General features: G+C 41.9%; 1 protein-coding gene across 1 annotated transcript; it reads right to left on the bottom strand.

Moving 5' to 3' along the window:
• Positions 1-12,056: 12,056 nt before the first annotated feature.
• Positions 12,057-22,054, bottom strand: LOC134602660 (complement decay-accelerating factor transmembrane isoform-like). The gene is made up of 4 exons (XM_063447818.1): positions 21,973-22,054; positions 20,820-21,002; positions 13,935-14,126; positions 12,057-12,160 (listed from the first exon to the last, which is right to left on the bottom strand). The coding sequence occupies exons 1-4, from the start codon at positions 22,052-22,054 to the stop codon at positions 12,057-12,059; spliced, it is 561 nt and encodes a 186-aa protein (XP_063303888.1).
• Positions 22,055-22,759: the final 705 nt, after the last annotated feature.

Genomic DNA, 22,759 nt, shown 5'->3' with positions numbered 1-22,759 from the left:
GCCACTTCAGACTTCCGGTCAAGCTTCATCTAGCTCGACTCGAAGTGTTTTATTTACAACCTTTTCCCAAAACCAAGCTCCCACATCCCCATACCCTATCTCTCCCCGACCGGAACCCATGACTGACGCCCCTTTACGTAGCCCCATCCAAACCCGACAACTGACCGGTACCCAACAATTAAAGCACTATCAGATGCCTCTTCGCCTGAATCCTGGGTCAGCCTATATCGATGCCGCAGGTCAAATGGCACATGCTGACCCAGTCTTCGTATATGTCCCATTCACTACAACCGACCTTTTAAACTGGAAGACCCACAATTCCTCGTATACTGAGAAACCACAAGCTATGACTGATCTGTTCACCTCAATAGTACAGACGCATAATCCGACATGGGCTGATTGCCAGCAGTTATTAATGACTTTGTTTAACAATGAGGAAAGGACAAGGATTAATCAAGCAGCCATTAAAGCACTAGAGGATAGAGCCCGTGCTTTGAACCAAGCAAATCCAGCAGCATGGGCCGCAACACATTATCCCAACACCGATCCCGATTGGAACGTAAATGGTGCTGATATGGTTCAACTCAGAGCCTATAGAGACGCTATAATTGCTGGCATGAAAGCAGGAGGAAAGAAAGCCATTAACATGTCGAAGACAGTTGAGGTGATTCAGAAAAGCGATGAAGCGCCCAGTGTCTTTTATGACCGATTATTGGAGGCATACCGCTTGTATACCCCCTTTAATCCGGAAGACGCAGATAATTCCCGAATGGTGAACTCCGCCTTTGTCAGCCAAGCTTACGGAGATATTAAGCGCAAGCTACAAAAGTTAGAAGGGTTTGCAGGTATGTCCATCACCCAACTAATGGAGGTAGCGAATAAGGTTTATATGAATAGGGATACAGAAAGTAAGAAAGAGGAAGAGCGCAAGATGCGTAAAAAGGCTGATATGCTAGCGGTAGCGATCGCAGGCGTAGATAGACGGGGCCCAGATAGAGGCGATAGTAGATGGAATAGGGAGCCTTTGAGTAGGAATCAGTGCGCGTATTGCAAGGAAGAAGGGCATTGGAGGAACGAATGTCCGCAAAGAGAGCAGTACGAGAGAGACCAACCCAGGGCAGGCTACGGAAAATTTAGAGGCAGAGCGAGAGGTAGAGGAGGCCCCGGAGGGAGTAATGGTAATAGAGGGAGTAATGGGAACAGAGGAAGTGTTAGAGAAGACAGGTATATTCCAGCAGCGCAAAGGTCCCACGATAGAGAAGGTAGGGACTTTGTAGGATTGGCTGACACGGTCATGGAGGACTATTGATACCGACCGGGCTCCATCCCCCTTGGTCGAGCGGAGCCTATGGTCGATGTATCAATAGGGGGAAAAAGGAGTGCGTTCATGATCGACACTGGTGCTGAACATTCAGTGGTGACTAATCTAGTTGCTCCTCCATCTGGAAGGACTATTACTGTGATAGGAGCAACTGGAAGAAGTGCTGAAAAACCGGTTCTTAAAAGTCGACTCTGTACATTGGGAGGCCACGTAGTAAAACATCAATTCCTTTATATGCCTGAATGTCCAGTCCAATTGCTGGGACGTGATATGCTATCAAAATTACAAGCGCAGATTACGTTCCTACCAAATGGAACAACATCCTTAAAGTTTAATGGACCTTCAGGTATTATGACTTTATCCGTACCAAAGGAAGAAGAGTGGCGACTTTATACAGTGTTGACTAGCCAAAACCCTAGGAGTGATGAGACATTATTCAACATACCAGGAGTTTGGGCAGAGAACAACCCACCAGGACTGGCCCGCAATATTCCACCTATTAAAATCGAACTAAAAGTTGGGGTTTATCCAGTAAGCCTAAGACAATACCACATCCCGCAGAAGGCTAAGAAGAACATACAATCTTATCTGGATAAGTTCATACGGTATGGTATCCTAAAGTTCTGTACTTCCCCCTGGAACACCCCATTGCTGCCTGTTCAAAAGCCCGGTACAGATGAGTATCGACCTGTGCAGGACTTGAGAGCAGTCAATGATGCGGTTGTTAGTATACATCCAGTCGTGCCCAATCCATATAACCTGCTTGCTTTAATTTCGGGCGGGGCAACCTATTTTACAGTCTTAGATCTCAAAGATGCCTTCTTTTGCCTCCGAATTGCCGCAGAAAGTCAATGTATCTTCGCTTTCCAATGGGAGAACGCTGTAACGGGCTCGAAACGCCAAATGACCTGGACAAGACTGCCCCAAGGGTTTAAAAATTCACCTACCCTATTTGGTTCAGCTCTAAGTCAAGATCTACTGGATTTCGAGTCCATCCCAGGAGAGTGTGTATTGTTACAGTATGTAGATGACTTGTTGATAGCAGCAGTTACAAAAGAAAAATGTCAGCAAGCAACGCACGATCTACTACACATTCTCTGGAAGGCAGGATACAAGGTGTCTAGAAAGAAGGCTCAGTTGTGTTTGCCAACTGTCAAATATCTGGGATTCCATATCTCTGAAGGTCAAAGAATTATGGGGCCAGAGAGAAAAGAAGCTGTCTGCCAAATACCAATACCCAAGAATAGAAGACAAGTGCGAGAATTCTTGGGGGCAGCAGGCTTCTGTAGGATATGGATTCCCAGCTACGCGATACTGGCAAAACCTCTGTACGCAGCTATCAAAGGTACAGAGCACGACCCCTTCTTATGGACTCAAGAACAGCAAACGGCATTTGAAGATGTGAAGAAGGCTTTGATGAGTGCCCCAGCATTAGGTCTACCTGATCACACACGACCATTCTACCTGTATGTACATGAGCAAAGAAGAATGGCTGTGGGAGTATTGACACAGTACTTGGGATCATGGCAAAGACCTGTTGCCTACATGTCTAAGCAACTGGATGCAGTGGCCAGCGGACTTCCACCTTGTCTAAGAGCCGTAGCTGCAGCCGCCCTGCTAGTAGCTGAAGCCGATAAACTCACTCTGGGTCAAGAACTTTATGTACGAGTCCCACATGCAGTACAGACGTTGTTGGATTACAAAGGAAATCATTGGTTTAGTAATAGCCGTATGACCAAGTATCAAGCAATGTTGTGTGAAAACCCAAGAGTGCATTTAGAGACTGTAAATACCTTAAATCCAGCTACCCTTTTGCCACAACCTACTGAAAGTCAACATGATTGTTTGGAAGTAATTGATGAAGTATTTTCAAGTAGACCAGATCTTTGTGATTTTCCCATCCAGAACCCCGATGTTCAATATTACACCGACGGCAGTAGTTATGTGAAAGAAGGGATCCGCTATGCAGGATATGCAGTAACAACAATAGACAAGGTGATAGAAGCTCGGCCACTGGCGAAAGGAACATCAGCACAAAAGGCAGAATTGATAGCACTGACACGAGCGTTACAATTGGCTGAAGGTTTAAGAGTGAACATCTATACGGACTCTAAGTATGCGTTTTTAACCACTCATGCCCACGGAGCTTTGTATAAAGAAAGAGGACTACTGAATTCAGAAGGCAAAGAAATCAAGTACGCAGCTGAAATCCTACAACTATTGGAAGCAGTGTGGGAGCCGAAAGAAGTCGGTATTATACATTGTCGAGCGCATCTGAGAGGAGATGGTGATGTAACCAAAGGAAATCGGATGGCAGACAGTACAGCTAAGCGTGCCGCTGAATCAGGAAGACAGGAGTATGTGGGGCATATAGCTGCTCTAATACCAACCCCACTGTCTCAATGGACTCCAGTTTATACAACTCAAGAAGAGGAGTGGTTAAAGACTGAACCGGGAAAGTATTTGGAAAACAAGTGGTATCAGCTAGAAGATGGAAGAATAGTCATACCAGCATCACTAGCAGTAGAAATTGTCCAGAACTATCATAACGGGACACATTCTGGGAGAGACAGTACAGAAGAATCTCTTAGGAAACATTTCTACATACCAAGATTGTCCAACTTGACTCAGGCCATTGTACGTAGATGTGTAACGTGTGCTAAAAATAATGCAAGACAAGGACCAGTAAAGCCACCAGGAGTCCAGTTTATGGGGGGACTCCCCATGTCCGATCTACAAATAGACTTTACAGTGATGCCTAAATCGGGTGGACATCGTTACCTGTTGGTAATTGTGTGCACTTATTCAGGCTGGGTAGAAGCATGTCCTACTCGTACAGAGAAAGCAGGAGAAGTTGTGAGATTCCTGCTACGAGAAATAATACCCCGATATGGACTACCCTGTTCTATAGGATCGGACAATGGTCCAGCTTTTGTTCACCAGTGCCTACAACAACTGACTCATATGCTTGGTATAAAGTGGAGGCTTCATACTGCATATAGACCCCAGAGCTCTGGTAAGGTAGAGAGAATGAATAGAACTATTAAGAACCAGTTGGCTAAAATGTGTCAGGAAACCCAACTTAAGTGGAACGTTCTCTTACCCATAGCTCTATTGCGAATCCGCAGTACCCCTACCAGAAGGATGGGCCTCTCTCCTTTTGAAATCATGTATGGGCGACCACCTCCCGTACTTGGTAACTTAAGGGGGGATTTGAGTCAGTTGGGAGAAGGAATTACCCGGCAGCAGGTTGTAGAGTTGGGTAAGACTATGGAGGAGGTACAGAAATGGGTACAAGATAGATTACCTGTGAATATTTATCCCCCAGTTCATAGTGTGTGCACTTAGGGCCACCCGGAGGGCTTGTATCAGCAGGGGCCCGGTCGGGCGCTCTTTCCCTTTAACACCGCGACCGGGCCCCTTGCTTTCCGGCAGCCGGCTGGGAGGAAGTGGTTTTTGGTATACTACAGGCTTCTTAGACATTATCGCATTTCATGTACAAATCAACGAACCACTGCATTTGCGCCTACACACTGACCCCTACCGGTTATTCGGTGTACTACAGGCTTCTCAGACATTATTGCATTTCATGTACAAACCAACAAACCACTGCATTTTTCACCTATACACTGACCCCTATCACTCATTCGGTGTACCACAGGCTTCTCAGACATTATTGCATTTCATGTACAAACTAACAAACCACTGCATTTTCAACCTACACACTGACCCCTATCAGTCATTCGGTGTACTATAGGCTTCTAGGACGTTTTTGCTTTTCATGTACAAAACAATAAACCACTACATTTTCACCTACACACTGACCCCTACCAGTCATTCAGTGTACTACAGGCTTCTCAGACATTATTGCATTTCATGTACAAACCAACTAACCACGGCATTTTCGCCTACATGCTGACCCCTACTGGTCAATCGGTATACTACAGGCTTCTCAGACTTTATTTCACTTCATAAGCTAACAAACTAACTACAGCATTTTCGCTTTTATACTGACTCCTATCTGTCAAACGGTAGGATTAACCCCTTAAGGACATATGACATGTGTGACATGTAATGATCCCCTTTTATTCCAGAAGTTTGGTCCTTAAGGGGTTAAAGGGTATTTTAACATACAATCAGCATTTCTGACCCCTACTGGTCAACAGCAAAACTGTCTTCACATGTCATATACAATTTACCAGGCAATATAAATTACACATAAGATTGTTTTAAACATAACCATAAACCATAAATTAAACTCCAGCACAGGTTCAACGTCAGGTTTAATTCACAATAATTTACATTTCACATCAAGACCAACAGTGGTTCTATCAACACTGCCACCTACAGGTCTGTCAAGTACGTTGACAATTTTCATGGGGTTTTACAAACACCAAAACACTGACACCTATAGGTCAACAGACAAACAACATTTCACATACCAATCAGTATCCAACTACACTGCCACCTATAGGGCACTCGGCAGATCTCCAGTGCACTTGCATTTTGCAACACCATGTTCACTGACCCCTACCATTCAATAAGACATACAACAATTCACATAGCAAGCACTATATCAACATCTGGTATAAATACATATATTATTACACAGTAGCAGACGCATCTGTATATACGTAACTGGTAATATAGTTCACATACATTTTTCACAGCACGCTGCTCACACAACAGACTTTCCCCTAGCAAGGGGACATACAACTTACAAGGTGGGGACAGACCACATTTTCACTTGTACATACGGCACTTAATGGGTTAAGATTGATACATATTTAACCAGTATGGCTACGATGATTAATATTTATACATCACAGCACTTTACTTTTCACATATACTGTACGTATTAAGATAAGCTTGGTCTATGCCATATTTCCTTATGCCATACGGTTTTATCCATTCAGGTTACAGTTACTACTAAAAACCTATACGGATTGTCAGGTTCAATACCATACTACCAGGTACATACACCTGCTCACGTAGTTATTCATCTCTTACCTTCCCTGGAATAGTAATAGTGTACTGGTAATTAGGGTTCTAGGGCCCAATAGGTATTACCCCCTTTTTTTCTCTGCATTATGCTTCGGTTAGTGGTCCCGCGAGGCCAACACCCCGCCTCACACTCGGAGGCATACACCCCTCGGGCGACTCATGAGCTAGCTGCCTCGCATTGTATCATAGAGAGGACCTCACCTGTCACTCCCCTTCCTATTTTCTGGTTACTGTCACCGAGAGGCCAACATCCTGCCACAATATTCAGTGGCCACACAAAATCCCCTCGCGCCAAGCATAGATAGAGCCTCTCAAGCCACTTGGCAACTAGCAGGGCCTCACCAGTCACCAAAAAAAAAAACACCAAGCCTAATCGTTTCGCCTTACGGTTTAGCTAGCAAGCCAGTACAAGAACCCTGGGTACAAGTAATAATTGCAATCTTTATTGTTATTTAAGTATTTCTCCAAAAGATGGTGAAGAATCACCTCTTCCTAGCACCCCGGCTAGAATTGATACCCCTTCAAGCAGAGGAGATGTTGCTAGTCCAGCAGCAATCAGATCCTGGACGATCCCACACATTACCACTGACCTAAGGAGGTGACAAATCCCCTACCCTGCTACAGCAAGGAAAGCAGAGTTATTCAAACTCCTCCATACATCAACGGACAACACGGAGGCAGGGGAAGGCCCAGCTACATCAACTCAGGTGACACCCAGGCTATGCTAGCCTCACTCATAAACTCATGAGCCAAAAAAAAAAAATTATTGATAGACTGGCAATCTCGAGTTGGTCACCACAGCCCTCACAAGGCTGGGCCTCACGCTACTCTACAACCAGCACCAACCGATACTCGGTTACCTGGTACAATCAATTCTTATGACACACAAGACGTTAACCCTGCACGTATGATCCCAGCACATTGGGGAAGGAAGGCATATATATGTATGATGATGTATCTGTGATGGTCAGATCCAGGGATTCCAGGTAAATCGGGAACTGACCATCCCTTGGTTGGGTTGGCATTTGAATATGTAGATATGTTTATTTGTGCAGGTACCCATACAGAAGGGAGTTTGTCCCAAACAAATGGACGAGCACTCTCAGGCTCCAGGTACCAGCATCTCTGAATACCAGAGACCATTGATATGAGTAGTTGCATTGCATATAGACTGTTGCATATATGTTCAAATGGTTCAGGGCACATGACAAACCATGTGTCCCAATACAACTTACAAATAACATACTCACCATCTGTACACACCAATACATTTTCAACACTCCTGACTCATCACCCTTCCAGACTTGTAGTAGATTTACTAAAGCTCTGGAGCTTCAAAGGGCTCCCATACAGGTATCATCTATACACCTTCAAGGAATATAGCATGCCCTCACTTACAGTCAGCACAACAAAACCATTGGCTGTAAACACACTCATAGCCAAGATTTGCAGAGGGGTCTTCCAATCTGCACCATTTACAGCATGGCACCAAACACAAACACATTGGTATTGTCACAAGGAATCTTCCCTTAAACAAAGACTAACCATAGACTTATTGGCACCACACACCTCCGCTACCCCAAGTCTGAACTCCCTCATACCCTCCGAGGAGTTTTCTTACTATACAACACCATTGGTCTACCTTTACAGCTATCACTCAAGCATGGGTTGAAGCTTGGTTAAGTAAGACCAATATCATCAACGCAGTAAACGGCTACCATCTACCCTACACACTGGCACTTACATGGCATAAATTGGGCAATCTTTTCCTTGCTCAACTTTCGAGCTACAGATTAGCCTACTATCGATATTCGCAGATACTCTGTGCTGGTTATGATAACATATCCAGAGGCCTTACAGTCATACACTATCTAGAAGACTTCTTGTTGATCAAAGATAACATATTTTTCACTAGAAGCCTCACAGCAGCTTAGTCTGGTTGACCACTTGGGTGTCCCAGTACCCCATAAGAAACAGAAGGCTCAGACACTATCATCACATTACTGGGCATATGACTTGAGTCGGCATCCATACACGCAAGTTACCACCAGACAAATAGGGAACATTCTCAACTACATCACTCACTACCTCCTGCTTAGTACTTACAACTGCAAGGAACTACAATCCCTACCAGGTTCCTTAATTTTGCCATGCCAATCATACCACAAGACCATGCTTTCACATCCAGAGTACTTTCCCCTTTTTTCCACACTTCCAACATGACGATCAGAGGATGTCCCTAGACACCTCAGCAACAGCAGACCTGCACATGGGGGGGAATTTCTTAACCACTTGGCATGGTAAAAGCATGTTCCTTCCAGGATTGTCTGACACTTCTCCAACCAGATGGTCAGATGTGGCGTCTACCACGGGTTTGGCAGTGATCTACCAGGAAAATTTGCTTTGGAGCTGTTGGCCATGGCATCCAGGTTTGGAAATTTTTCCACCACCTCAGCCCCTTTGGGAGATCTACCCCATTGTAGCAGCTGCTGTGGCATGGGGTAAATCATGGTCAGGGTCATCAATCTGTTGTTACTGAGACAACTAGGCACATGTCATATCATCAACAAACGCCACTACTCATCCATAAGGTCATGATATTTCTGGGGAACTCACTTGGTTGGCCACTTATCACATTTCACTTTCATGTACCAGATGGGGGTATACATCCCTGCCGACAATTGTCTCATTTATATTCCAGGCATGTTCATCATACGCTTCCTACAGCCGCCCATACAGTCACGGCCACTCTTTGGTTCCAGAGACAAAATCATGGATTAGACATACTCATGCAGCATAGCATGCACTATCCCATCTAGCACTTTCATCCCATACTTGTAGAACACATAACACAGCTTTTTACCTGGCTTAAAGAATCTCATTGGAACACAACATAGCTCAACCTGTGTCATAACATTTCTCCTAGGTTTTGCTTCTTTTTGCCACCTTAAACTATCTCACACACCATTAATTATATATTTTACAGGCATTCAACAACACAGGATAACCTATCGCCAAAACTACCAATAGCCATCCAACTTTTCATACTTATCGGACCTATTAGATCTACAACCATTCAATTATACAAGCAAGTCGGCCATTACCAGCCATGCACATTGCCTTTTATGCCTTTCTCGGGCCAGAGAATCCACTACCATCACCACCACTCAGACAGATCATTGTCTTCAACGATCCCACTTACGTAAACACATATATCATTACCTATTGGTTCTACCACATTTCGAAACGAGTCAACACGGACCAACAGTAGAGATAACATACTATCCTACTCACAACAAATGGTGTCCACTTTCGGTCCTAGATTCCTACCATCAAAATTCTTCCAGTAATTAAATACTGTAATGGATTTAAGGAAAAGTCTGGTTAATTTGTATATATTTGATTACTGTATTAAATCTTTGATTATTCATTTTTGCCCTCTTTATTTACAGGCCTACCGTATCGTCGGTCTCGGCACACCACAACCGACTTGCTCCCTTTATACTATCCTACGCTTATGCTGGCTCCTTACTCCATATACGGCTATTTGCCCCTTACACAAGTATTAAGGCCGTTTGGCCTGTATTTGTGGGAGGGGCTTAAATTAATTCACTCCCCTATATAAGGGACACCCCTTACCTGACTCATATCGCTTGAGGGCAGCATCAGAATGATTCTGATGCTGACCTCAAGTGATATGAGTCAGGTAAGGGGTGTCCCTTATATAGGGGAGTGAATTAATTTAAGCCCCTCCCACAAATACAGGCCAAACGGCCTTAATACTTGTGTAAGGGGCAAATAGCCGTATATGGAGTAAGGATCCAGCATAAGCGTAGGATAATATAAAGGGAGCAAGTCGGTTGTGGTGTGCCGAGACCGACGATACGGTAGGCCTGTAAATAAAGAGGGCAAAATGAATAATCAAAGATTTAATACAGTCAACAAATATATACAAATTAACCAGACATTTCCTTAAATGCATTACAGTATTTAATTCCTGGAAGAATTTTTAAGGTAGGAATCTAGGACCGAAAGTGGACACCATTTGTTGTGGGTAGGATAGTATGTTATCTCTACTGTTGGTCCGTGTTGACTCGTTTCGGAATGTGGTAGAGCCAATAGGTAATGATATATGTGTTTACGTACGTGGGATCGTTGAAGACAATGATCTGTCTGAGTGGTGGTGATGGTAGTGGATTCTCTGGCCCGAGAAAGGCATAAAAGGCAATGTGCATGGCTGGTAATGCCCAACTTGGTAGTATAATTGAATGGTTGTAGATCTAATAGGTCCGATAAGGATGAAAAGTTGAATGGCTATTGGTAATCTCTGAGAGTATCGTGGGGGAATGGATTCCTGAAAACCTCTGAGTATATTCTTGTCTGGTATGATAGCATGAAGTTATGGTAGTTTTGGCCATAGGTTATCATGTGTTGTTGAATGCCTGCAAAATATATAATTAATGGTGTGTGAGATAGTTTAAGGTGGCAAAAAGAAGCAAAACCTAGGAGAAATGTTATGACACAGGTTGAGCTATGTTGTGTTCCAATTAGATTCTTTAAGCCAGGTAAAACGTTGTGTTATGTGTTCTACAAGTATGGGATGAAAGTGCTAGATGGGATAGTGCTTGCTATGCTGCATGAGTATGTCTAATCCATGATTTTGTCTCTGGAACAAAAGAGTGGCCGTGACTGTATGGGCGGCTGTAGGAAGCCTATGATGAACATGCCTGGAATATAAATGAGACAATTGTCGGCAGGGATGTATACCCCCGTCTGGTACATGAAAGTGAAATGTGATAAGTGGCCAACCAAGTGAGTTCCCCAGAAATATCATGACCTTATGGATGAGTAGTGGCGTTTGTTGATGATATGACATGTGCCTAGTTGTCTGAGTAACAACGGATTGATGACCCTGACCATGATTTACCCCATGCCACAGCAGCTGCTACAATGGGGTAGATCTCCTAAAGGGGCTGAGGTGGTGGAAAAAATTCCAAACCTGGATGCCATGGCCAACAGCTCCAAAGCAATTGTTCCCGGTAGATCGCTGCCAAACCCGTGGTAGATGCCGCATCTGACCATCTGGTTGGAGAAGTGTCAGACAATCCTGGAAGGAACATGCTTTTACCATGCCAAGTGGTTAAGAAATTCCCCCCATGTGCAGGTCTGCTGTTGCTGAGGTGTCTAGGGACATCCTCTGATCGTCATGTTGGAAGTGTGGAAAAAAGGGGAAAGTAGTCTGGATGTGAAAGCGTGGTCTTGTGGTATGATTGGCATGGCAAAATTAAGGAACCTGGTAGGGATTGTAGTTCCTTGCATTTGTAAGTACTAAGCAGGAGGTAGTGAATGATGTAGTTGAGATTTTGTTGGCTGTTATCTTTTCCCCTCCAATCATATGGACTCCAGGAGGTAAGTAGCAGCACAGGAAGTTCCAATTGATCAGTTTTTTCTTCATAATCTATTGAAGATTCGAGATTTGCCATTAGGGATAGCTTCTGTCATTGATTTATCCTGGATTCTGGTTAGTGCATTTGCTACAAAGAAAGATGGCTATAGCATGTTCATTTTATAACCTGTCACTGGATCTGATTGCATGTCAGTTGTGATGTCATTATATATACATTTTTTAGCTGTTTCCTGTTTAATAACCAAATGTTTGTTTGCTGCTATTTCAATAGTTAAATCATAATACTCACATACATCATGAAATAGTAATATCATTGATTTATACTCACCCTTTACTGCAATTATAAATTACATAGGATTTGAATAAAAAGTTATTGGTTGCATTCATATGACCATTTTCTATTTCACCTGGATTTCCACATGATCTCACTGTAAGGAGAAGGAAAGTGAGCATTATCAATTAATTGCATTCCTCCAGTTTAGTATGTTCTGTAAACAATATATGCCATCCATTTGCCAATTTAATTTAGCGGCAATTTAATATCGTACAGGCTTACTTTATAATCCAGAAAGTATGGAGAATTGGAGGGAATGGAAAATGTTAGGTTAAAGTAGATGAATTTGACACATTCTCCTTCTCAGCTATATTTGCATGTTCACCATTTTGACATACATTTTGCAATATCGTTGTCAATTTTTTATAACCTTTTGTCTTGCAATTCAGGCTTTTGTATATGTCTAACAAGTAGAACTAAATATAAATACCCCCTCAATGAACAGTTAGAATTAAAGCACACCACTGCTGTAGTTACAGAGAAAAGAAAAATCAGGGGGGAAAAAATCATATCATACGCTGTGACAACCCAAGGTATTGCAAATGGGGTATGTTCGGTCTTTTTTAGTAGCCACTTAGTCATCTTGACAACATTCTCACTGTCCTCCACTGACCAAAGAAACTCTCCAAACCCTTACTTCATTAGACCTGTTTGAACAGGTGTCTCAATGTAAAAGATTTTATCCTTAGACATGTAAATTTATCTGAATTTGATAATGTAAATTCTTCTACTAATGATGCAAATGTCTTATTTTTCCTTTTTTCATGATATGTATTATTCTATTAATACCCCTATTCTTCCAAGTGGCCATAGACACATTTTCAATAACATAATCCAGCACATCTAACTCTGAAAAGTCGATCTCTTTTCCAGACAGTTTCATTTCCTTCTAATTTTGTGCCAAATTATGAAGATACATATTATAATCTTATTTCACGTCTCTTCTAAGATATATTTTTTAACCTATTTGCCATAGTATTGAGGATCATCAGGTTTTATATCATAAGATTCAGTTCATCATTTATGAGCAACCAACAAGTGTAGTTTTCTCTGTTTAGTACTGTATTGTTATACATTTTCCCTCTCTCTTTGCTCTAAAATATCTCTTATGTGTGACATATATATCTTAAGTATAACACATTTTGTTTTTGCCTGCGAGATAAGCAAGTTAAAGGGAACTCAATCCACCATAATTACTAAAGTGCAATACATTACTTATAATGCAAATTGTCTTGAAAAAGAAAACCATAGGATGGAACCCACATATTATTTGCACAATTTGTTGTACTGGTTATGTTGCTTTGATCCTACTGGTTCAATTTCCAACAAAATTAGTTCAGCCCTTCTTATTTACAACTTTGAATTGCTGTGAATGTAACTCTAAAATGTAATCAATAATAGCCGATTTAATTTTTTGCGTTGCAGATTTAAATTTTCTACAACCCAGAATTCAGTAAATAAACTCTTCAATGATATTAAAGGAACACTACAGCGTTAGAATTACAAACCTGTATTCCTAATGCGGTAGTGTCCTAGTTGCAGGTTAATTTTAGCCCGGGCCCCCAGTTTGCAGTAAAAACATGAAAAAAGTTTTTTACTTACCTTTTCTCCAGTGCAGAGACTTCCTTTGTAGAGGAAACGCCTCTAGTGGCTGTTTACAAAACTGCAATGCTTCTGCACTGAGAACACTTAATTGAGATGAAGTGATCTGGGTGACTTTAGTGATACTTTAAATGATTTTTTAAGGTTACATTCATTGAACAATGTAATTCATCCAAGTAGTTAAACACTACTACACCATTTATTTTATCCTTTCTTATTTTACATAGGAAAAAAAGCAAAAAAACCCAAAGATTAAATGTACTTACAGGTACAGAATCGTTGAGGAGTAGACCACCCTTTTTTGCCCAAACATTTAATAGAAGGCTCTGTGCCAGGAACTGGTTCATAGCCTTCCCGGCAACGGTAAGAAACTTCTGAATCTTCAAGGTATATCTTACCAAATATGCTTTTATCCAACTCAGCATATTCTAAAGATGGAGGATATGACCAACATTTACCTGTCGTGATTAAAAGTAATGAAATGTAATTGTTATTCAATGTAATAACCAACTACTAATAACTAACAAAATGTTGTTCAAAAATATGCAGATCTTTAGCTTAAAGGACCACTATAGTGCCAGTAAAACATACTCGTTTTCCTGGCACTATAGTGCCCTGAGGGTGCCCCCACCCTCAGGGTCCCACTCCCGTGGCGATGAAGGGGGAGGAAGGGGTTAATCCCTTACCTTTTTTCCAGCGCCGGGCTCCCTCGGCGCTGGGACTCTCCTCCCTCTTCTGACGTCCCTGGCTGAAAGCGCATGCGTGGCAAGAGCCGCGTGCGCATTCAGCCAGTCCATAGGAAAGCATTCTCAATGCTTTCCTATGGACGCTGGCGTCTTCTCACTGTGAAAATCACAGTGAGAAGTGCGGAAGCGCCTCTAGCGGATGTCAATGAGACAACCACTAGAGGCTGAATTAACCCATAGGTAAACAAAGCAGCTTCTCTGAAACTGCTATGTTTACAGCAAAAAAGGTTAAACCTAGCTGAACCTGGCACCCAGACCACCTCATTAAGCTGAAGTGGTCTGGGTGCCTATAGTGGTCCTTTAATGACCAATGTTTTTCCAACAGTCTGTGCATTTATATGGCACGTTTGTTATATTTTGTTCCAATTTTATTTTACAATTAAATACACCCATATATTATGTTTAATATAATATTGTTTTTTAATCCCTTACCAAGGCAATTGTACAAGTTCTGACCAAAAATAAAAGTTAGAATTTGAGATATATGTCTGCTCAACCATAATTTACCCTTTCATATTAAATGTACCCACTTATATATAATTTTGTTCATTTTTTTTCACATAAATATTAATATATTAAACAATTTAATATGAATAGAATCTAAAAACGTGTGAGAAATTTTGTTATTTTTCAAGTTATGCATGAGATTTTAACAATAAATATCATAATGCTGTTAGCGTTAAAACACACATATTTAAATGTTGTGATGACCCACAATTATAATGATGCCTGTCATGTACAGGTTTCATGGTGTTTTGGAAAGTTACAGGGTAAAAAAAGAGCTTGTCCAATTCACTTTTTACACATTGAAATTTGCCAGATGTTGCCGTTGAGACTGTATGACAGTCCAGGAATGAAAATAATCCCCATCATGCAAAAGCAGACAACCAATGGTATTCAAAATGGGGTATGTCCAGTCTTTTTTAGTAGCCCCTTAGTCACAAACCCTGGCCAAAATTAGCATTCATATTTGCTTTTTGCACTCAAAAACTGAACTTTCACTGATAATATCATCATCACTACAGGTTTTATCGTGCTGGACACACCTGCAATTTCTACACAATAAATTTTACACTAGTACAACTTAAAAGCACACTACATGTATTGTAACTGCTTCATGATATTGAATAGGTTTAAGGGTCTGAAGTCCCCTGGAGCCACCTTCCATTCAGCATTAACCTCTTAGTGACCAGACCGCTTTTCAATTTTCTTACCGTTTGGGACCAGGGCTGTTTTTACATTTCTGCTGTGTTTGTGTTTAGCTGTAATTTTCCTCTTACTCATTTACTGTACCCACATTATACCGCTTTTCTCGCCATGAAATGGTCTTTCTAGAGATAACATTATTTTCATCATATCATATAATTTACTATAAGAAATTATAAAATATGATTAAATTTTTTTTTTTTTTTTTAAAACCCACTTTTTCTAACTTTGACCCCCAACGCATCTACAACCGCCAAAAAACACTCATGCTAAATAGTTTCTAAATGTTGTCCTCAGTTTAGAAGTACCCAATGTTGATATGTTCTTAGCTTTTTTTTGTGTGGAAGCTATAGGGCAATACGTACAAGTAGCACTTTGCTATTTCCAAACCATTTTTTTTCAAAATTAACGCAAGTTACATTGTAACACTGTTATCTGTCAGGAATCCCTGAATAACCCTTAACATGTATATATTTTTTAAAAGAAGACAACCTAAGGTATTAAACTTGGGGTATTTTGACTCTTTTAATGCTCTTTTCATGCAACCATGTTACCACCAATCTATGCCAAATTAAGAAAAATAAATAATAATTGGTAATTTTTTTAACACACATAGCAATTTAAGAATACATGTACAAAGAACTTTAAGGGTTACTGCCAAAGAACACCCCAATATGTGTTCAGCAACATCTCCTGAGTACAGGGATACCACCCATGTATAGGTGTGTCGGGTTCTCTGGGGGCTAAAATACCTTATTTGGAGGGTGCAAATTTCCAGTTTTCCAACTTCGAATTTTCACAGCTGATCATCATGCACCCATGTCCTATTTGGGACATTTTTAAGCCGGCCAATGTAATTTACCCCCATCAAACCACATATTTTTTTAAAGTAGACAACCCACGGTATTCAAAATGGGGTACGTCCAGTCTTTTTTTAGTAGCCACTTAGTCACAAACCCTGGCCAAAATGGATGGTTATATTAGTTTTTTTTGCATTTTTTTACACATAAACTGCCATTTCACTGATGACATTATCAGTATAATACATTTTACAGCTCTAAAACACTCATATTTGTGTAGAGTAATGTCTCACAAGTACAGGTTCTATGGTGATTTGGAAAGTTACAGGGTCAAAAATAAGATTTGCCCATTTCTATTTTAGTAAATTGCTATTTGCCAGATTGGCTATGTTGCCTTTGAGACGGTATGGCAGCCCAGAGATGAAAATTAACCCCGCCATGACATACCATTTGAAAAAGTAGACAGCCCAGGGTATTCAAAATGGGGTATGTCCAGGGGCGTACCTAGAGCATTTGGCACCCGGGGGGGATCCTGGGCTTGGCACCACCCCCCCCCTAAAATGTTTTCCTTTTTATTTTTTTATGTATTGAACAAATTTGGAAACTTTGCAAAACCGCTGTCAGCCCCCTTCTACAAAACCCTTGTGTGCCCTACCCCCTCCTACAAAACCCCTGTCCCGCCCAGTCTACAAATCCTGTACTGCCCCCCTCCAGTCTACAAATCCCCTTATAAAGACTCCTGTCCCAATACAAAACCCCTGCCCATTTCTACAAAATCCCTGCAGCCCCACACACATACATTTACAGGCAGACAGTCACACACACACAGTTACAGGCAGACAGTCACACATACAGTCAGAGACAGTCATGCACACAGTTACAGGCAGACAATCGCATATACATTCACACACACACACACACACACACACACACACACACACACACGCTCACAGGCATACAGTCACACACACAGTAAAAGGCAGCAGAAGACAGTCACATGCACACAGTCACAGACAGTCACACACGGTTACAGGCAACATCAAACAGTCACAGGCAGACAGTCACACATACATAGTCACATGCAGACAGTCACACACACAGTCATAGCCAGGCAGTCACACACACAGTAATTGGCAGACGGTCACATATACAGTCACACACACACACACACAGTCACAGGCAGAGAGTCACACACACATACACAGTTACAGTCACACACACAGTTACAGGCAGACAGACACACACACGCACACACACAGTTACAGGCATGCAGTCACACAAACACACACACAGTTACAGGCAGACAGTCACACACACACAGTTACAGGCTGACAGTCACACATACAGTCAGAGACAGTCATGCACACAGTTACAGGCAGACAATCACATATACATTCACACACACACACACACACACACACTCACAGGCATACAGTCACACACACAGTAAAAGGCAGCAGCAGACAGTCACATGCACACAGTCACAGACAGATAGTCACACACGGTTACAGTCACACACACACAGTCATAGCCAGGCAGTCACACACTCAGTTATTGGCAAACGGTCCCATATACAGTCACACACACACACACAGTCACAGGCAGAGAGTCACACACACACAGTTACAGTCACACACACCGCTACAGGCACACACACACACACACACACACCGTTACAGGCAGACAGACACACACACACACAGTTACAGGCATGCAGTCACACACACAGACACACACAGTTACAGGCATGCAGTCACACACACACACACACACACACACACACACACACACACACACACAGTTACAGGCATGCAGTCACACACACACACACACACACACACACATACATACACAGTTACAGGCATGCAGACACACACAAACACAGTTACAGGCATGCAGACACACACAAACACAGTTACAGGCATGCAGACACACACACACACACAAACACACACAGTTACAGGCATGCAGACACACACACAAACACAGTTACAGGCATGCAGACACACACACAAACACAGTTACCGGAAGACAGTTTTACAGACACAGTCACACACACTATTACTTACAGACAGGAGCTGGAGGAGGAGTGGATTCCCTGAAGTCCTTCCTTGGAGCCTGTTAGGTGGAGAGGCAGGGATTCCTTTTTGCTGCACCTCCATGTGCAGCAGTAACAGCAGCGGGTAAGGGCCGTATTGAGCCCCGCCCCTGGCCAAACACTGGCCAAAGTTAGCATTTTTATTTGTTTGTGTGTGAAAAATGAAAAAAACTAATATGAACACTAACTAACTTACGGTCTCAAAGGAAACATAACCAACTTGGCAAATTTCAATGAAAAAAATGAAATGGGCAAGCCTTATATTGACCCTGTAACACCATAAAACCTGTACATGGGGGATATTGTTATACTCGGGAGACTTCACTGAACACAAATATTAGTGTTTATTATTAATATATATATATATATATATATATATATATATATATACATACATACACACTTTTTTTATTTACTATATATATAATATATAATACAATAATTAAAGCATTTTATAATATATTATTCATATATAATGCATATATATAATTGCATTATAAGTGTATTTTGAGATATATGTGTATTTATCTGAAAGTACACTTATAATGCAGCAATATATATGAATAATATATGAATAATATATTAGAAAATTCTTTATATTATAATACATTATACATATATACTATATGTATAATATATTAATTACATAATTTTTTTTACCCTTTAGGTGTCTGGAGGACTGCCTGATTGCTGTTGGGGTCTCGAGCAGTCCCCCCCCGACCGGGATCGCCGCGGATCGCTGGTCCAGTTGAGTACTCGGGTCATTTTAGCCGCTGACGTCATTAACTGCTGTTTTTTGTCGGACGTACCCTGCATGTCCGAGGTCAGGAAGGGGTTAAAGGAACACTATAGTGTCCGGAACAAATTTATTTATATAAACATGTATTCCTGACAATATAGTGCTGGTGTGGGCTGGTGGGGCTGTTTAGGTGACTGGCTCCGCTCCAATCACCCTGACATTTTTTATTTACTCACCTTTTTTTCCCATGCCATGCTGGTCTTGTCATAGCTGGCCCTGCCTCCATGGCTGAGACCATCAGTTTTGTTGATCTCAGCCACTTCAATGCTTTCCCATAGGGAGGCTGTTGCGCATGCAAGGCAAAACGCTGAGAAAGCTGAAAAAGCGATTGGGAAAGGATCTGATACTGAGGAGCATTGTATCTGCATGTGTTTTAGTTTGGGTCTATTAGACTATATCTGTAGATTATTATATGTCTGCATGTGTGTTTCTCATTTGTCTGTATGTATTAGTATGTGTTTTAGAATGTGTCTTTGTAAATTTTTGTGTGCTTAGTGTGTGTCTACATAGTTGTGCAACACACCAAAACCACTCCATTAAAGGGACACTATAGGCACCCAGACGACTTCAGCTCATTGAAATGGTCTAGGTCAGGGGTAGGCAACCTTCGACTCTCCAGATGTTTTGGACTACATCTCCCATAATGCTTTTACAGCCATATTGCTGGCAAACCATCAAGGGAGATGTAGTCCACAACATCTGGAGAGCTGAAGGTTGCCTGCCCCTGGTCTAGGTGCACTGTTCCTATTTCCCTTGGTCCTGCAATGTAAAACATTGCAATTTTAAAGAAACTGAGCCATCTCTCTCACAAAGTGACCTTGATAATGCAATACTGTGATATATATCGTGTATGCACGCGGACGCTGGTCCTAATATGTTTGTCTTTACCATATGACTTATACTGTATATATCCAGAACGTATTACTGTTAGCGATGTCCCGAACTGTCCGCCGAACCGTTCGCGAACTGTTCGCCAGCGAACAATAGCGTGTTCGCGGTGGGCGAACATACGCGCTTTCCGGTCCGCCCCCTATTCGTCATTATTGAGTGAACTTTGGCCCGGAACCTCACAGTCAGCAGACACATTCCAGTCAATCAGCAGCAGACCCTCCCTCCCAGAATGTGTCTGCTGACAGTGAGGTTCCGGGCCAAAGTTCACTCAATGATGACGAATAGGGGGCGGACCGGAAATCGCGTATGTTTGCCCACCGCGAACACGCTATTGTTCGCCGGCGGACAGTTTGCGAACGGTTCGGGTGGACAGTTCAGGACATCACTAATTACTGTATCTCTTGTTCAATATATGCCACAATAAAACAAAGATTGACAAAAAAATTAAAAAGGAATACAGATTTGTATTCATAGAATTTGATGGCAGATAAGAACCCATCTAGTCTGCCCATAGAATACATTTAAACTAAAGTTGTTTTGATGTCTATAGTGTCCCTCAAAATAAATACTGGATACTATAGAGTTTGTAGTGATAGGCAACAATAACTTACCTAGACACTTGGGCAATGCAGGTTCCCACTCATTATTTACATTACATTTTACACTGGCGAATCCAACCATTTGATAACCAGAAAGACATTCATATGTCACAACAAAATTCAGTTTAGATGAACCATAAAATCCGGATGTCTTTCGGCTATTGGGAACAATTCCAGGTTCAGGGCAGCGCACAACTATGAAAATGGGAGATGCAATAATTAATTTCTGAAGAAAACAAATCAAATGTAAATGTTTTTTATTGCAATTATTTTCTGTTTTAATTTATTAGGCAGATTTGGCATCAATGCTAAATGGTCAAATATCTCACTCTAAAAGTACACCACTAGATGCTGGAATCAAAGATTTGATGATTAAACCAGAAGTGGGATTCAAAAATGTTAGTAACCATTTCTGACTTCATTTGTTTTCAATTTCACAGGGCTGGCCCAAGACTCCATCCCCACCCCAACCCCCCAGTTATATATATATATATATATATATATATATATATATACACACACACACACACACAAGCATGCACCCTCCCCCACACCCTGGGGCAAGGGAATGCTACTAATGCAGTAAATGCAAAAACCATGTAAACCATGCCAATGAGCAGTAAATGTGTGAGTGGAACATAGGACCGCAGTGGGACATGAGGCGTCAGAGTGTGTGTGAAGGGGACATGGGGCGGCACAGTGTGTGTGAGGGGGACATGGGGCGGCAGAGTGTGTGTGAGAGGAACATAGGGAGGCAGAGTGTGTGTGAGGAGGACAAGGGGCGGCAGTGTATGTTGCAGGGGGTGTGGTGGACCGCCTGGCACCCCGACTGGGTGCCTCTGCCAATCGCTGCTTCTTAGCAACACTAGAGCTGCATAAACAAAGCAATTCTTCTAAATGGCAGAGAATTGAGCAATGAGACTGCAGGGGCATGATCTATACAACATAACTGCTAAATCTGTTTTGGTGACTATAGTGTCCCTTATTAGATATAACAGTTCTTGACAGTCACTAAGGGCGCTTCAGCAGGACTAACCATGTAAAACTCTGTCACATGCCGAAGAAGTCCATAGGAAAGCACTGAATACCATGCTATCCTACTGGGAAGCTTGGATGTACCTGTTGGCACTCAATGCACATGCACATCAGGTGCCCAATGCTCTACTATGAGGAGCATTGAATTGGACCATTGCTAGCGGAAATGACGCATCCTTGATATTGTTGCGGGAGGCTGAGAGGTGAGCCATGCCAAAGGAGTCTTTGCACTGGAAAAACTAGTGCAAGGCCACTATAGCGTTATGAATACAGGTTTGTGTCTCTATCCTCTTGCTGACATTCTGAACATAATTAACAGAAGCAGAAGCTTAGCCCAGGGCTGGCAGTCCATCATTATCATGCATTTGTTTAATTCTTTCTTTAGACAAGTCATAAATAAATGACCGTTACAAAAAGGATGTCTGCCTTTTCCCTTTTAACCCCTTAAGTACCAAACTTCTGGAATAAAAGGGAATCATGACATGTCACACATGTCATGTGTCCTTAAGGGGTTAAAATTGTGAAAATACACTAATTAGTCAAATCTTATTAAAACATGTCAAATCTTACTGAAATATACATACAGATTTGGGATATTGCACAGGTAACCTTTTTGGTTTTGTATTCTTCAGGTCCAATCCATGACAAAGGAAAGAGAAAAAAGTGAGAGAGAAAGGAGTTGAAGTAAGATGTAGGGGTGGGGGAAACGAGAGGGAGTACTGTGGTGGAATCTCGGTAAAAATAAATTTAGTAGGCCGAGATTACCACGTGGCATGTGTACGTGCATATGCTGACGTATCGATCAGTTGGTTGCACGAGGCAAGATACGATCAGTAGTGTACGGAGCATGTGCAAGAATACAGGATGTAGTATTCCCCTCCTCCATTGTGCTGGACAGGCCATGCGGTCAAGCAGGA

This window comes from Pelobates fuscus, chromosome 1 (assembly GCF_036172605.1).
Source record: "Pelobates fuscus isolate aPelFus1 chromosome 1, aPelFus1.pri, whole genome shotgun sequence".
In the NCBI taxonomy this organism is placed as follows: domain Eukaryota; kingdom Metazoa; phylum Chordata; class Amphibia; order Anura; family Pelobatidae; genus Pelobates; species Pelobates fuscus.
The sequence above is the reverse complement of the archived record's forward strand: the minus strand, read 5'-3'. Positions and strand labels throughout refer to the sequence as shown.

Excerpts from the sequence above, each read along its gene's own strand:
- LOC134602660 (XM_063447818.1), bottom strand. The coding sequence starts at position 22,054 with ATGGCTCACCTCTCAGCCTCCCGCAACAATATCAAGGATGCGTCATTT. Across the intron at positions 14,127-20,819 it reads TGCATTGCCCAAGTGTCTAG|GTAAATGTTGGTCATATCCT; the intron begins GTAAGTTATTGT and ends TAATCACGACAG. Across the intron at positions 12,161-13,934 it reads TCCTCAACGATTCTGTACCT|TGAGATCATGTGGAAATCCA; the intron begins GTAAGTACATTT and ends TTCTCCTTACAG.